The 14,465-nt window shown below is 40.6% G+C and overlaps 1 protein-coding gene across 13 annotated transcripts in view; it reads left to right on the top strand.

Moving 5' to 3' along the window:
• dop1a (DOP1 leucine zipper like protein A) overlaps positions 1–14,465 on the top strand; it is a 63,610-nt gene that overhangs the window by 34,683 nt on the left and 14,462 nt on the right. For 8 of the 13 annotated variants that reach the window (XM_087287250.1, XM_087287247.1, XM_087287252.1 and 5 more), the window contains exons 13-29: positions 563–592; positions 1,038–1,271; positions 5,581–6,118; positions 6,564–6,835; positions 6,917–7,069; positions 7,153–7,253; positions 7,364–7,629; positions 7,728–9,834; positions 10,106–10,217; positions 10,395–10,577; positions 11,023–11,148; positions 11,234–11,368; positions 11,472–11,527; positions 11,627–11,731; positions 12,763–12,829; positions 14,083–14,227; positions 14,347–14,426. In XM_087287250.1, coding sequence (XP_087143376.1) covers positions 563–592; positions 1,038–1,271; positions 5,581–6,118; positions 6,564–6,835; positions 6,917–7,069; positions 7,153–7,253; positions 7,364–7,629; positions 7,728–9,834; positions 10,106–10,217; positions 10,395–10,577; positions 11,023–11,148; positions 11,234–11,368; positions 11,472–11,527; positions 11,627–11,731; positions 12,763–12,829; positions 14,083–14,227; positions 14,347–14,426 — 4,710 coding nt within the window. The remainder of the gene's footprint in view (positions 1–562; positions 593–1,037; positions 1,272–5,580; positions 6,119–6,563; positions 6,836–6,916; positions 7,070–7,152; positions 7,254–7,363; positions 7,630–7,727; positions 9,835–10,105; positions 10,218–10,394; positions 10,578–11,022; positions 11,149–11,233; positions 11,369–11,471; positions 11,528–11,626; positions 11,732–12,762; positions 12,830–14,082; positions 14,228–14,346; positions 14,427–14,465) is intronic. The other 5 variants (XM_087287256.1, XM_087287255.1, XM_087287257.1 and 2 more) reach the window with 1 other exon arrangement.

The following is a 14,465-nucleotide window of genomic DNA, read 5'->3' as shown; positions in this document are numbered from 1 at the left end:
TCTGCGATCATTGCAAGCATCAGAAGTACCATCTCCTTGCTGCAGATTTTTGTTTAACAGAGGAATTTCTGGTGGGATTTAAAATGATTTGCATATTTATAAGCTCTTCATCAGTTTTCACCTGATAAAAATAGCATCATATGTACGCACATACAACAAACGTGATTAACCCTGCGCAGAGCATTGTTTTGGTTGATGTTAAATTGAGTTCTTTCACAAATTATGTCCCATAAAAGAACACATCCTATGAAGATGACTTTTGATTGTAAATAAATGAACATTTTATCTAACTAATATTGGTGTTTCTACCTGTTTAGTTTTAGGCAACTAAAATGCATAATTTAGCGACACTTTGCTTATAGTTTTGACATTTTTCTACATGTGTCCAGATTTATATGTGTGTTGATGTCCTTGTGAAAGTTTCAGAGATCATCTTGGTCTTCATTTCCCTAACGCTGGTTGTGAATGAACCAATCAGGGTTTCTGAAGTATGTTTTCTGGCCTCTGCTCTGCTCGCTTCTGTCTGTCTGAAAATCTCTGCTTTCTGTTTCTTTCCTCGAAGCCTACTAGAAGCATGAGGGTTATCTGCCAGGTACAGTACTGCTCTTACTTGTCTTTTCACCTAAACTTCACCTCACTCTAATTGTTTGGCTACCTTTCCAGAAACATCCATATTAATGTGGCACGTAATCACTTGCTCAGTTTTTCTGTGGTCTGAAATATGTAGTGATACAAAAATGAAATAGCCTCTTTGCTGTTATATTAAATTATATATTATAAAAAGTTATATACATATTTAAAAAGAAATGTTCATCATTTTGCCTATGGATGTTGTGGAAGGTAGAACCACAAACTTGCATGTGCTCACCAATTAAATATCTAAAGCTTGCTACTCCCTTTTACTCCACACATAAAGCTAAAACTGTTCAGTTCTGTTTTGTTAACTGTAGCTTTAAATGTATAGCACTGACTGCGATACGGAAACGATACTTTAATATTAATAAGGAACTGACCTCCCATGATGTGTCTCTTTCTAGGAGACGTACATTGAGATCCAGACAGAACATCTACCTCAGTTGCTGCTGCGGATGGTTTCCGCTCTTACCACACACCTGCAGGCACTGGGTCTCCGAGAACTCACTCACTGTCTGCGCCTCTGCTCGAAGATTCTCAGCAAAGTACAACCCCCTCTCGTGTCACCCCTTACACTGCCCCCCGGTCCATCCTCTGCTGCAACTACCCCTTCTGCAAGAGACAAAGATGAGAAAATGGTGAGAGCCAATCAAATCATTGAAATGTGTTCAGCAAATTAATAACGTAATATGTAAGGGTACATCGTATTCATTTAAAAATGGAAAGCAGTGTTTAATCAAATTAGTTGACACCAATTTATGCAAAGCTGATGTTAAATGGATTAACAAATGATAAAAAGTGAAGAATACTATGAGCTTCACATTAGGGGGAGTTACTTTCCCTTCACTTGTTCTTAACCTTGTGTTCACCCTTCACTTATTCTGTTGAACACAAAAGCTGTTTTGAAGTATGCTGGTTTCTGGGACCCATTGACTTCCATAGTAATGTTTTTATGTTCTACTATGGAAGTCGATGGAAGTCAACATTTTTTAAAATATCTTTTATGTTTGAGAGAAGAAAGAAACTCAACAAAGTTTTAAATCACATGAGGAAGAGTAAATGATAAAAGGTAAATTAAGTTTATAAGTGAACTAACCCTTTAATTTATATGGTCCTGTCAGCAATGTAAGAATAGTATTTCAAAACATGTTTTTATTAGAAGACCCTTTATTCCATACCTGCCAACAATCCCGTTTTGCCTGGGAGTATCCCGTGTTTCAAACATATCTCCCGCCACCCTTCCGTTTTCTTATTTCTCTCGGAAAACTCCCGTAAATTCACCCCTAGATCCTCAGCTTTTTGGTACACTCTGTAACACCCCCGGGTTGCCAATTTTGGTATAGTATCCAATCGCATCGGCCTTCCGAATCCCAGTCCATAGTACAGTTACTAACACTACAGTAAAGTTACTAACTTCAACAGTGTTATTCAGATGCCTCAGACTTGTGGCTTGGCTTGCATATTACAGTGTTTTGAATTTTTGGATAGATCTGTGTGAATAGGAATCTGTTTGACAGCTTTTTCATTTTGGTGCAAATAAATACAATTTAATTAATTAAATAGTAATTAAAATGGTTTCTTGAGTAGAAAACGTGTACATAATATATGGAGATTTTAGAATTTTAAATCCCAGCCTTTTCTAGGGAAAAAAAGGTAATCTACAGCAATACAATATTTCATCAGTGAGTAGTCAGTAAATGCAGTTATTAGAATTTAAAATAGTAAATAAAATATTTGTTTACTATTCAAACTAAAGGAAAATTACAGATTCTTACTTTTATTTTTTATTAGCTTTCTCAAATTTTGAACGAATTAAGTGAATATTTGATTATGTATGAAGCAGTGCTATTTATGTGATTGTGCCAGTTATATGAAATTCCCTCGTGTTTAAGTGTGTCAATTATATGAAGTTCCCTTGGTAACTGATTAAATAAGAAAAGTAATCTTCAACAGTACAACTTTTAACACTACATTATTGCATCAGTGAGTAGTTAGCAAATGTTGTTATTGGGGTTAAAATATTTATTTACTATATCAACTAATGGAAATGTACTGATTCTTATTTTCCTTGTAATTTTTATAAGCTTTCTCAATTTTTTAATGAATTGGGGGAATATTTGATGATTGATTATGAAGCTGTGCTATTTATGTGATTGAGTTAGTTATATGAATTCCCTTGGTACCTGATTAAATAATTCAAAGACAGTTTTGTAAAGGCTTTGCAAAGCTTTTATTTAACTCCAGTTAGAGAAACACATTGGCACCAGTGCTGAAACAAAAAAAAATCTGAAACAAAATCTGTCATTCTAATCTCTGCCCTGTGCTTCATGTGATCTTTTTTTATAGATGTTTCACATAGGGAATATGTAGTGTAGAATAAACGGAAACTTGGCATAACTGCTCAGTGCTAAATGTACTTGTTTCTTCTATGACTTTGTACATCACTCAGCACTTCATCTCACAGCCAATATCAACAGCACTCTGTGAACTTGGAATGTCTCGTAATTGTTTTGAAGCTTTTGGAAACAGTCCCTACAGCACTGTAATGCCAAAGACAAGCCAATGCGGCCTGTTCGTCATACAAGCACTGGCCTGGAAACAACCATCCTTCTGCCTGATGGTGTGGGCTTCCCTCTTCATGTGCCTTCACTTGCTCCCTGGTCTGGGTCCAGTGGACAGAATGATCCTCCCTCATTGGCCCCTGACATAAGTTTGTTGGCCTGTGACCTGTTTGCAACCTTACTGGGGACAATGTGTCCCTTCAAAAAGTGAAGCTTCAGCTAAATTATGCCAGACTCCCTGGATGGTGCCAACATGCAGGGAGGAAAGCAGGGGAATTGGGATGAGACGTTCATGCGCAGCTGAGTTCCGCTCTCTAGTGGGAGCCAAGTCTAGCCTCTAAGGCCCAAGAGTCTGTCATTTCCACTCAGGTGAAAATGGCCTCCAACCTCTCAAGCGCTCGCCTTTCCCTCCTCTGGGTATCCTGCTGCTTACCACCTGAGTCTGGCTCTGCGCTGCTACACGGTCATGATTGAAGCCACTGAGCTGTCTCTGTCTGAATGTTTTCTTTTTTAGCTAAGTTATTGTGCGATGAAAGAGCTTTATGCAAATGTGTTGAATTGGTGGAGCTTTGGGACAACACAATAGCTTAGTGGTTAGCAATGTTACCTCACAGCAAGAAGGTCGCCGGTTCGAGTCCCGGCTGGGTCAGTTGGCATTTCTGTGTGGAGTTTGCATGTTCTTCCTGTGTTTTCATGGGTTTCCCCTGGGTTTCCCCTGGGTGCTCTGGTTTCCCCCAGTCCAAAGACATGCGGTATGGGGGAATTGAATAAACTAAATTGGCTGTAGTGTATGTATGTGAATGAGTGTGTATGGATGTTTACCAGTACTGCGTTGCATACATTTTGTAAAACATATGGTGGTAATGTTGGCGCTGTTGTGACCCCTGATGAATAAAAGGACTAAGCAGAAGGAAAATAAATGAATGAATGGCAGAGCTTTGGTCTAGGCAAGCATGGCATCAGAACTGACAAACGTAGGTCTCTCTGCAGCTGTAAATTTTGTCTATATGAGAATATAACAATGTTATATTACAGAAAGAGATTTGCAAAACTACACATTTTGAAAATCAAACAGTTGGTAGGATGTTTGTGAGAACAGTGAACTTTAAAGAAACACTTTGCCCAATAAACTAAATGTTGATGTATGTTCATTTGCTCACCCTCCGGCCTTCAAAGACATAAATATCTATTGTTTTTCAGCAGAGCATTAAAGAATATTTTTAGCTTAAGATGTGGTTCTTGGTGATTCATAAAATGCTAATTATGGATCAAAGTAGAGTTAACAAAAATAAAACTTACATACATTTTTATACACATACAGTCAAGCCCGAAATTATTCATACCCCTGGGGTATAATGCCCATTTCTTTTGATGATGAGTTTCAAAATATCAGCCTTTAAGAAACTGAACCATATTTTACATTTAAGGCTTGACACATGGTCCTGAACACGTTCTGTTTTTGTTCTGTTTCAGAACCCCTGAGTGTATCATCATGAGCCTTTGGTATTAATTTGTTTTGCTTGTGTATGTTTAGTTTATGTCTCCTCTGCATAAATTTATTCTGATTGCAACCGTTCAAGGACAACTTGCCATCAGCATGCTAACTACAAGCATGATCAGAAAACACTAGCTATGTTTTCATCCAAAAATGTGAATTAAATCTATGCATAAAACAGGAATATTGCATAAAAGACGTGGAAATCCTGCAACGTTTCTGGTCAAGGAGAACATAATCGTCACTTCCTGATTAACTGGCGCCAAATATCAATAGTAAAAACAGAATTTGCTGCGGTAGGACAAGCTGCGTGAATCTTTATTTTTTAAATGACTTGCGCCTCAGAAAACTGTTGACACGCAATGAACACGTGGTTGTGTTTGAAGGTGTGAGACATTGAGCACGGACGCTCTTGATGGTTCTGGAGATAGTTAATAATATAAAAACTCTAATGCTTAAAAAAACAAAACAAACAAAAAGAATAAAAATAATAATAACTCTGATGCTGAAATGGTAAAGGCATTTTAGAATGACCAAAACAACATTTCAGATGTTTTACAATGTGGTCAGATGGCTGGTTTGTCCATTCACACACATTTTTATCATCACATGATCTCTTATAACAAAAACACATAGCGCTTTTTAATGCGCATACTGGAAATTGTTCAGTAAAAGTGTTTCCATCGTAGTTTCTGCATGTTTTTTTCTTATCGAATATAAAGTTTATCCTACTCGGTTATAAATAGTCATTTTCAAAACTTATTCGCATCTTGGCGTTTCTATGAACCGTTTTTTTATGCACATATCCAAAATGCACATTAAAATAGGTAGATGGAAACATAGCTACTGGTTTGTATACCATGCTGAAGATTTTTTTTAATTATCTTTCAGATCCTACCAATAACAGGCACTGACGTATTTGATGATAGCGAGAACGCTTCAAGTGGCCGGTTGTCAGAAAGTGGATTCACTGACTTCATTCAGTACCAAGCAGAGCGTGGTGATCAACCTGATAATGTGCAATGCCTTGAGGATGAGGCATCCAGCCCTGAAGACGTTCCTCTTCAACTCAAACCTAAACCCAAATATGGGTTCAGTAGTTCAGCCAACAGCAAGCCCCAGGACAAACCAGTGATGCAGTCCTGCCTTGAGCATTTCCAGCAGTTCCTTTCTTGCTTAGTGAGGCTATACATCACCCCAGGTGGTCAGACAGAGGCAGGGAAGAGCTGCAGTGCAGAAATGGACACTCTAACAGTGGTGGCTGATAAAAGATGGACAAGTGGCTTTGAGGAGCAGATGTCTTCTGAGCAGATGGAATGTCTTGCTGCGTTCACTGCTGCCTGTCAGCTCTTCCTGGAGTGTTCCAGTTTTCCGGTTTACATCGCTGAGGGCAACATGAAGTCTTCACCCACTAGAGAGGAGCAGGCAGGTAATAAAAAACACTCCAGCTGCCATTTTTTACTTTATGTACTGATTTATGTCAGTCTGTCAGAAAATTTCCTTCAAGGTATCACTACGACTTTATCTTTGACTGCCTCTGCCACCACAGAACATAAAAAAGACACAAACAATTAAGTATAATTTCAAAGACTAGTTACTATCACACATTTTCTTAGAAGACGCTCAGAAATTTTTTATTTAGTACAGTTTATTCACATAAAATATAGTCAGGCGTATTTCTTTGTATAACAATAACTTGGGAATTTCAGTTGAAGTGAAAATAAATAAAAATGTCCTGTTTTTGACTTGCCTGCATTATTTAATGCAAAGGGATTGTGGGGCTGTCAAGAAATATAAATTACATGAATACCAGTTTCACACTGACAAACATTCAATGCCACACATTTGCATTCTGACAATTTTTTTTCTTACAGGTGACAGTATTCAGCCAGCAGTGTGGCTTCAGACTCTAATGGATGCATGCTGTTCCGATACTGATTTCAGTATTCAGGCAGTGGCTATATCACTTGTCATGGACCTTGTAGGACTTACACAGTCTGTAGCTATGGTGACAGCTGAGCGTGTGGCAAGTCCAGACTCAAGCCAGCCAATGAGTCCAAGCCAGGGTCGTGTTGCAGTGGTGATTCGACCGCCACTCACACCTGGTATTTTGAAGTATATTGCAGAGAAAACAGATTTCTTCAAGGTTTGCATTATTTCCTAGCTCATTTTATTCTGTTGTAGTCTCCCATTCTATCTTGATCACCCTCTGACTTTCGTCCTGTAGAATGTAGCTCTTATCTTATGGCATCAGCTCGGAGAAGAGACCCCCCAGCATCACAAGCGCAGTGTGGAGCTTTTTTACCAGCTCCACAATTTGGCTCCCTCACCCAGCATTTGCGAAGATGTCATTAGCCAGCAACTCATGCATCGGGACAGGGTTAGTCAAACATGTATGCACAAACAAGTTGTACTATGTTGCACACATATGTTCACACATCTAATGTCAATTTTTTTTTGTAGAGAATACGTCTGGAGGCTCATGTAAAATTCTCAGTTCTTTGGCACCTAACCAGAGACCTAAACATCACCAAGTCCTCTCCTTTTAATCGGTCCTTTGACAGGTAAGAGTACTTCTATGGTAGTTTTATTATGCAAAAACAGATTGGAAAATAATTTCAAGACACTGCTTTTATAATCGTTCAATCACCTTAGCATTCTCCTTCTCTTACAGGTCCCTGTTCATCATGCTTGATAGTCTCAGTTATTGGGATGGCTCTTCAAGTGCTGTTGGCAGGGCCTGGTTGAACCAGGTTTTGCAAAGACATGACATAGCTCGTGTTCTTGAACCTCTACTACTTTTGCTATTGCACCCCAAAACCCACCGTGTATCCATACAGCGTGTTCAAGCACAGCGACACTGGACCCAGGCCTTTCCTAATCCACCAGAAAATGAACCCTCTGACCCTATTTTCATGAGGGATATTGGCTATACTGAAAGTAAGATTTAAATTTGATTTAAATATATTTGGCATTTGCATTTTTTTTTATATTAAACCTAATATATGCTAACAAACATGCACTTGTTTCCTCTGCAGATTATAGCCAGATATCAGGGAATTGCCATAGGGTTGTCCAAGAGTTTGGCAGAAGCCTTCCATTAGATGATATGGAACCCTTTAGCCTCACAGTCAACCCGTTGAGTGACAGTATTTCTCTCTTGAGCCTTAGCAGTGAGAACCTGCAGCTGTGTGGCGAATATCAACCACCTGATCAGCAGGGGGAGCCCAATAGCTCAGATTCGAGTGGCTCACAATCCTCAACTGTAGACAACGGCAGCTTTGATGAACTGGAGGGAGGTGGCAGCTCTGTTAATATATTGGATCCTATGCTTTGTCAGTCTGTTTCATTAGAGGAAGAGTCCATGCACAAGGCAGTTTCTGCTGTGGTTTTTGAGCTAGTGGACAGGGTGGTGCAAATGGTGGAGAAAGAATCTGAGACACCATCTCCTGATGCCTGGCCTCAGACAGACTCTGACAGTTCCAACTCATCCACAGATACATCAAATGAGCCAGTGGAAAGACTTGCCCCCTTCTCTAACACCCAGCCTAAAACACTTCCAGAACTAGTTGCAGGGGGAACCTTGGAGTTTCTTGCTGTGGCCGCAATTGATGCTTCTGGGGAAGAGGAGCATCGGGAAGGCATTGCTCGGCATAGCTCGTCCCCTTCGATCATTACACTGCCAGATGGCGGTGGCAGTGCTTCCACAGAGCAGAGTCTCCAGGTAGATGACCCGCACCGCAAGCGCAGCCACAGCAGCATCCAGCTCAGTCTAAAGGGCAAGATTATGGAGCGCCTGGTGGATAAATCACCAGGAGCCAAGCCCAAAATCAAGAAAATCAAGAGGAAAGATGAAGAGAGACGTAAGACCAACCAGCCCGAGAAGAACAGGCCACCCAGCATCTTCTTTGGAGACAGTCTTGACTTGGAGAACTGGTACAGCTGTGGGGAAGGTGAAGTATCAGAGATTGAGAGTGATATAGGCTCACCCAGTGGTGGGGCTGCGAGTGGAGGAGGAGGATCTCGCACCTCTGGGACACCTCCTCGTTTTAACATCCATCCTTTATACCAGCATGTGCTGCTTTATCTTCAGCTCTATGACTCCTCTCGGACTCTACATGCTCTCTCTGCTATTGCAGCTATGCTACGTGCTTCACCAACAGGATTTGTGAGCGCCATTTCCACCACCAGCATAAACAATACATATACACCACAGCTCTCTCTACTGCAGAACCTGCTAGCCCGCCATCGCATCTCTGTCATGGGCAAGGACTTCTACTGCCCTATCCCGCAGGACTCACATTCCCACTCCTTCCGAAGTGCCATGTTCCTGGAGATCATAATCTCCCTTTGCCTCTATTTTCTGCGCAGCTATTACTCAGCCCATGTGGCTGCCACGTCACAGGATCTTTCAGGCAACCATGCCATGCAACTGACCAGCGTGGAGGTGTTGACTCTGCTCTTCAGCGAGCTTGCTAAAGTCACAGGGGGCTCAGCCAAGGGCTTTGCCAGCTTTATTTGTGATGTACTGTCTAAATGCAAAGTGCAGAAGGTAGTGCTACACTGTTTGCTTTCCACCATTTTTAGTGTACAGAAGTGGCATGAACATCGTGTTCGCGGCACTAATGTGGCTGCGGTTGAGGAGGGCCTTTCGGAGGACAGCGTCATCAATCTGTCAGAGGACCAGTTAGACAACTGCAGCTCCATACAGTCACAACTACTGCGTCTGCTGCAGAGCCTGGTGGTGTTGGAGCATCGAGTGATGATCCCAGTGGATGAGGGTGGCGAGGGAGGTCCTGGGACAAATGGGTCTAATGGAGGAGCTAATGGTGCTGGGGCTGGTTTTGAACTGATTGGGGGCGAGGTAGAGCATGTCAACCCACAACAACCCATGACTTCCCTGCAATACCTACATGGGCAGCCTATCACAGCACAAGGCATGTTTCTATGTGCTGTAATTCGAGCTTTGCATCAACACCATGCCTGTAAGATGCACCCACAGTGGATTGGCCTTATCACAACCACTCTGCCATACATGGGAAAAGTGCTTCGGCGAGTGGTTGCATCTGTTACGCTTCAGCTGTGCAAAAACCTCGACAACCTTATCCAGCAATACCGTCACGAGACAGGCCTCACAGACACAAGGTACTGGTCCAGTTCAGTTGTGTAACACAGTAACAGGGTCATACAACAAAGCATATTAGCTCACAAAGTTGTTAGTACTGGATTCTTTACATTGGCAAACACAAAGTGGCTTGATATCACTTGTGATGAATATTCACACCCATTGAAAGGCACTGTTATAACAAGTTATTGTCCTAACGCTACTTGGAAGGGCTGTATAAAAATTAATTTGACATATTTTGAACAAATGCTTTGTGAAGGAAAACTAATTTGTGTGTGTTTATATTTCTAGGCCCCAATGGATGGCACCGTGTGTCCCTCCTGACCTTATTTTAACAGTACTAGAAGGAATGACAGCCATAATCCATTATTGTCTGTTAGATCCAACATCACAATATCACCAGGTGAGGGTGCTAGTTAGCCATGTTTGGATCTTAAGTTTGTCATGCAGTCGAGTACAGTAATGAAAATGATTATTTTGATCATTTATATATAAATAATTTTGATTTAATGAATGTCACAGTTTGGATCAATTATAATTAGTATATTGAGTTTAATGCTGACATGCATGTTTTCCTCAGCTGCAGGCAAATGTAGATCAGAAGCACCTTGGAGAGGCTCGTGCAAGCATTCTCTCCATCTTGCACACCATCATGTCCTCCGTAACCCTTCTGTGGGGTCTCCTCTGTCTGACTGAGAGTTCTGACAGACCAGCTGCAGCCTCTGCCTGCTCCACTTCCAACATCAACCTAGGATCCACAAAGGTACCCCAAGGAGACTTAACATTAGTCTTAATATGTAGTGATAAGATTTCCATCCAGATGTAGTCCATGGGAGCAGCATGGTGGCTCAGTGGTTAGTACTCACAGCAAGAAGGTCACTGGTTCAAGTCCTGGTTGGCCCAGTCGGCATTTCTTTGTAAAGTTTGTGTTTAGTTTCCTCCAGGATGCTCTGGTTTCCCCCATTCCAAAAACATTTGGTATAGGTGAATCGAATAAACTAAATTGGCTGTACCGTATATGTGTGTATGGGAGTTTTCCAATACTGGGTTGCCGCTGGAGTGCCATCAGCTGCGTAAAACATATGATGGAATAGTTGCCGGTTCATTCCGCTGTGGTGACCTCTAAAATAGAGATTAAGCCGAAGAAAAATGAATGAGTGAATGTAGTCCATGTTCTGCTTACTAGAAGTACTTCTGATTTTTCACAGAATCTCAGGCAGCAAATTTTAGAGCTGCTGGGCCCGATCTCAATGAATCACGGAGCTCACTTTATGGCTGCTATTGCTTATGTGTGGAATGAAAGGAAGCAGGTTAAAACTCCATCTAGAAACAAGGTATGAATAACTATAGATGTCTACAGGAGAACATTTCTACACTTGGAGAACAAAACAAACACTGACACATGTGTCTGTATTTTAGGTAATTCCCACAGCTAGTGAGGAGCAGCTTCTCCTTGTGGAGCTTGTTCGTTCAGTAAGTGCTATGCGAACCGAGACTGTAATACAGACTGTAAAGGAAGTGCTTAAGCAGCCCCCAGCCATTGCCAAAGAGAAGGTATTGCTATGAATATACCCTGACAACTTTCATAATTGCGCCCCAGAAAATGCTGTTAGTTTTTCAGATAGCCCTAGTACTTACTTTTAGCTTTCATTTACAGAAGCATCTATCCCTGGAGGTCTGCATGCTACAATTTTTCTATGCCTATGTGCAGAGGCAAGTGGACCAACCAATTATTGTACTATATTAGTTCAAGCCAAATGCTTTCTTTAAATTACTCTATCAATCTCACTGCCATTGTCTCGTCTCATTTAGGATTTCAGTGTCTAGTCTGGTTGATAGTTGGCCATCGCTCCTGGCGTTGCTTAAGGACTCTGTGCAACTCAGTTTGCCTGCTCCAGGACAGTTTCTCATACTAGGGTGAGTACATTTATTGCCATTACTTGTATTTTTTTGTCTTGTAAACTTGTAGTTTTATTGAAGATGCAGATTCAGAGGGAAAAGGATTCTCTGTTTTACATATTTTGTCCACATATAACAAAAAAAGAAAAAACGGTTTAAAAATCAAAATAATAAATAAAAAACCCACCCACATAACAGGCCAACTTGCTCACAAAGACCTGTTTGAACAACAGAGTATGATGACAATGCATAATAAAACATTACAGAAATTATGCACTACCACAAGTTTTTTATTTCAAGGTAACAGATAAAAGAATTCCATATTTTGTAAAATTTTGAGTTTTCTAATTTGCTCTAAATGTAACATAGAGGTCATTTGTCCTAGCCAGAGTTCACATGTAGGCCATTCTTTTTTCCAAAACATTAGCAGTAGCTTCTTGGCAGTAGTGAAACAGTATGAGAGCAATTTATGTTGTGTAGCTGACAATAAATGCGTTCGTACAGAGAATTCCAGAATAAAAAGCATTGGATCCTGTCAGATCTCAGAAAGCAATTCAAAAATTCCATTACAATAATTCTGTATCTTAGATCAAAAAATAAAACTGTGATTTATATATCCACATCTAATGAATTTATTTGTCGCAAAGAGCTGAAATATTTTGGAAGATTCAATGTAATATTTTATTTGAATAATGTAACCAATGAATTATTTCAAACTGAATAAGACAATGCCTAGAAATAATAGAGTGTTTATTAATATCCTCCAAACCTGATTGCCACATTTCTTCCAAAATGTCCACTCCCAATTCCTTCACCCACTCTTTTTTAACACATTTTGTGGAGGGGGATGTAACGGATTGTAGCTGTTTATAAATTATTGATAAGGATTTGTTAATGGTTGAAGGGGATTATTAACATGTTCAAATCATCAATTTATTTTGTAATAGTTTCCCATTTTGTAAACAATCAAACAGCATTTATATGACATATCAGTTTACTGTGCAAGACTGCAAGAATCATTAACTATTTATTTTTAATTGTTTTTTTAGTGTACTGAATGAGTTTATTCTTAAAAATCCCACCCTGGAAAGCAAGAAGGACCAGCGAGAGCTACAGGTGACTTTTGCTTCACTTTGACATTCCTACTAAAAAAGTAAATTTTTTTGACATGGTTACATTGTACCATGGCACTGTTTTGTTTTTTGGATGCATAAACCATATAAAAATGCCAACTAAGGGGCCGATCATCCCGAGCATGCTTTTTCATTGATAGGCTCCTTTTTAGATTGGCCCGAGAGCGTTTTGCACGCTCCTTAAACCTCATTCAAACTACTAGCGACCCGCAGTGGGAAAGAACAAGCGACCGTTCATTTCAACAGAGAGTGTGTCACTTCCGGTGACCTCCGCCTACGCGAGCGAAATCAACCGTTGGCGACCAGCTAGGCGTGTCGAGCGATGCGACAAAGTTGAGAATCCTTTAACTTTATGCAAATGAAAAGTGAATTTTTTGTGTGATAGCAAATAGAAGCACCTCACGTGATCCTCTCTCAGCTCGCTCAGAGGCCGGTTGTATTTGACTACGAAGACTTTTAAAGAAGAAGGAACAACTAGTGGTCACGATGTCAAGTTACTTTACAAATATTCAATTCAATTCAGCTTTATTTGTATAGCGCTTTTACAATGTAGATTGTGTCAAAGCAGCTTCACATAAATGGTCATAGTAACTGGAACAGTGTGGTTCAGGTTTTAGTGTTTAAGTTCAGTCCAGTTCAGTTTAGCTCAGTTCAGTGTGATTTAATCATTACTGAGAGTTCAAACACTGAAGAGCAAATTCATCGATGCGCAGCTCTACCAATCCTGAACCATGCGAGGCAGTGGCGACAGCGGAGAGGGAAAAAAAACTTCACCTGATGGGAGTGAAGAAAAAAACCCTTGAGAACCAGACTCAGTTTGGCACGACCATTTTAATTTCTCCGCTGGCCAAAAGTCTTGTGCAGAGCTTCATTCGCCGTGGTTGAGGCTGGAAGATGGCCTCAGCGAAGACTCGTCTGTCCCTGGAGCGTCGCTGGAATCAGACTCATGTTCTCCACTCCCCACGACCATCAGCGCAGCAGCAGCTCAGGATATGGCCTGGTCCCGGATATGGAATCCTTGGGATCATCTCGTCGCTGGTCTTGGATCCAATCATTGAATAAAAAAAAAAAATTGAATATAACAATATTATTAAATATTACAAAGAAGGTAGTGTGTTGCACTTCGCATTTTTAGAATGGAAAAGTGCGTTCGATGTGATCGGGCCCTAAAGTAGCAGGTAATTAGCATTTTTGTCATCTGTTTTCAAATGTTCACACTTATCCATCTTTCCCTAGGATGTTACCCATAAAATTGTTGAGGCTATTGGGACGATTGCAGGTTCATCGCTAGAACAGACCACATGGTTGAGGAGAAACCTGGAGGTCAAACCTTCTCCTCAGATCATGGTGGAAGGGACTAGTCTGGAGGCTGATGTAGAAGGTCAGAGACTTTGTTTGTTTGTGTTCATAAAAGGCACAACTGACGTACATTACTTCCTTTAGCATGCACATCTGCATGAGTGTGTGGCAAGTCTCTCACTAACAGGATGTGCATTTCAGATTTAATGCAAACAGTGATGGAGGCTTCCAGCTTCACTCCGTCTGTGTACAGTGTCCACGCTCTCACATTGCTGGCTGAGGTAAACACAGAATGCCACTTCCACTGCCTTTTCCTTATT

Source organism: Danio rerio, chromosome 16, assembly GCF_052040795.2.
Source record: "Danio rerio strain M-AB ecotype USA chromosome 16, GRCz13ab, whole genome shotgun sequence".
In the NCBI taxonomy this organism is placed as follows: Eukaryota; Metazoa; Chordata; class Actinopteri; order Cypriniformes; family Danionidae; genus Danio; species Danio rerio.
This window is presented reverse-complemented; position numbering and strand designations above follow the sequence as displayed.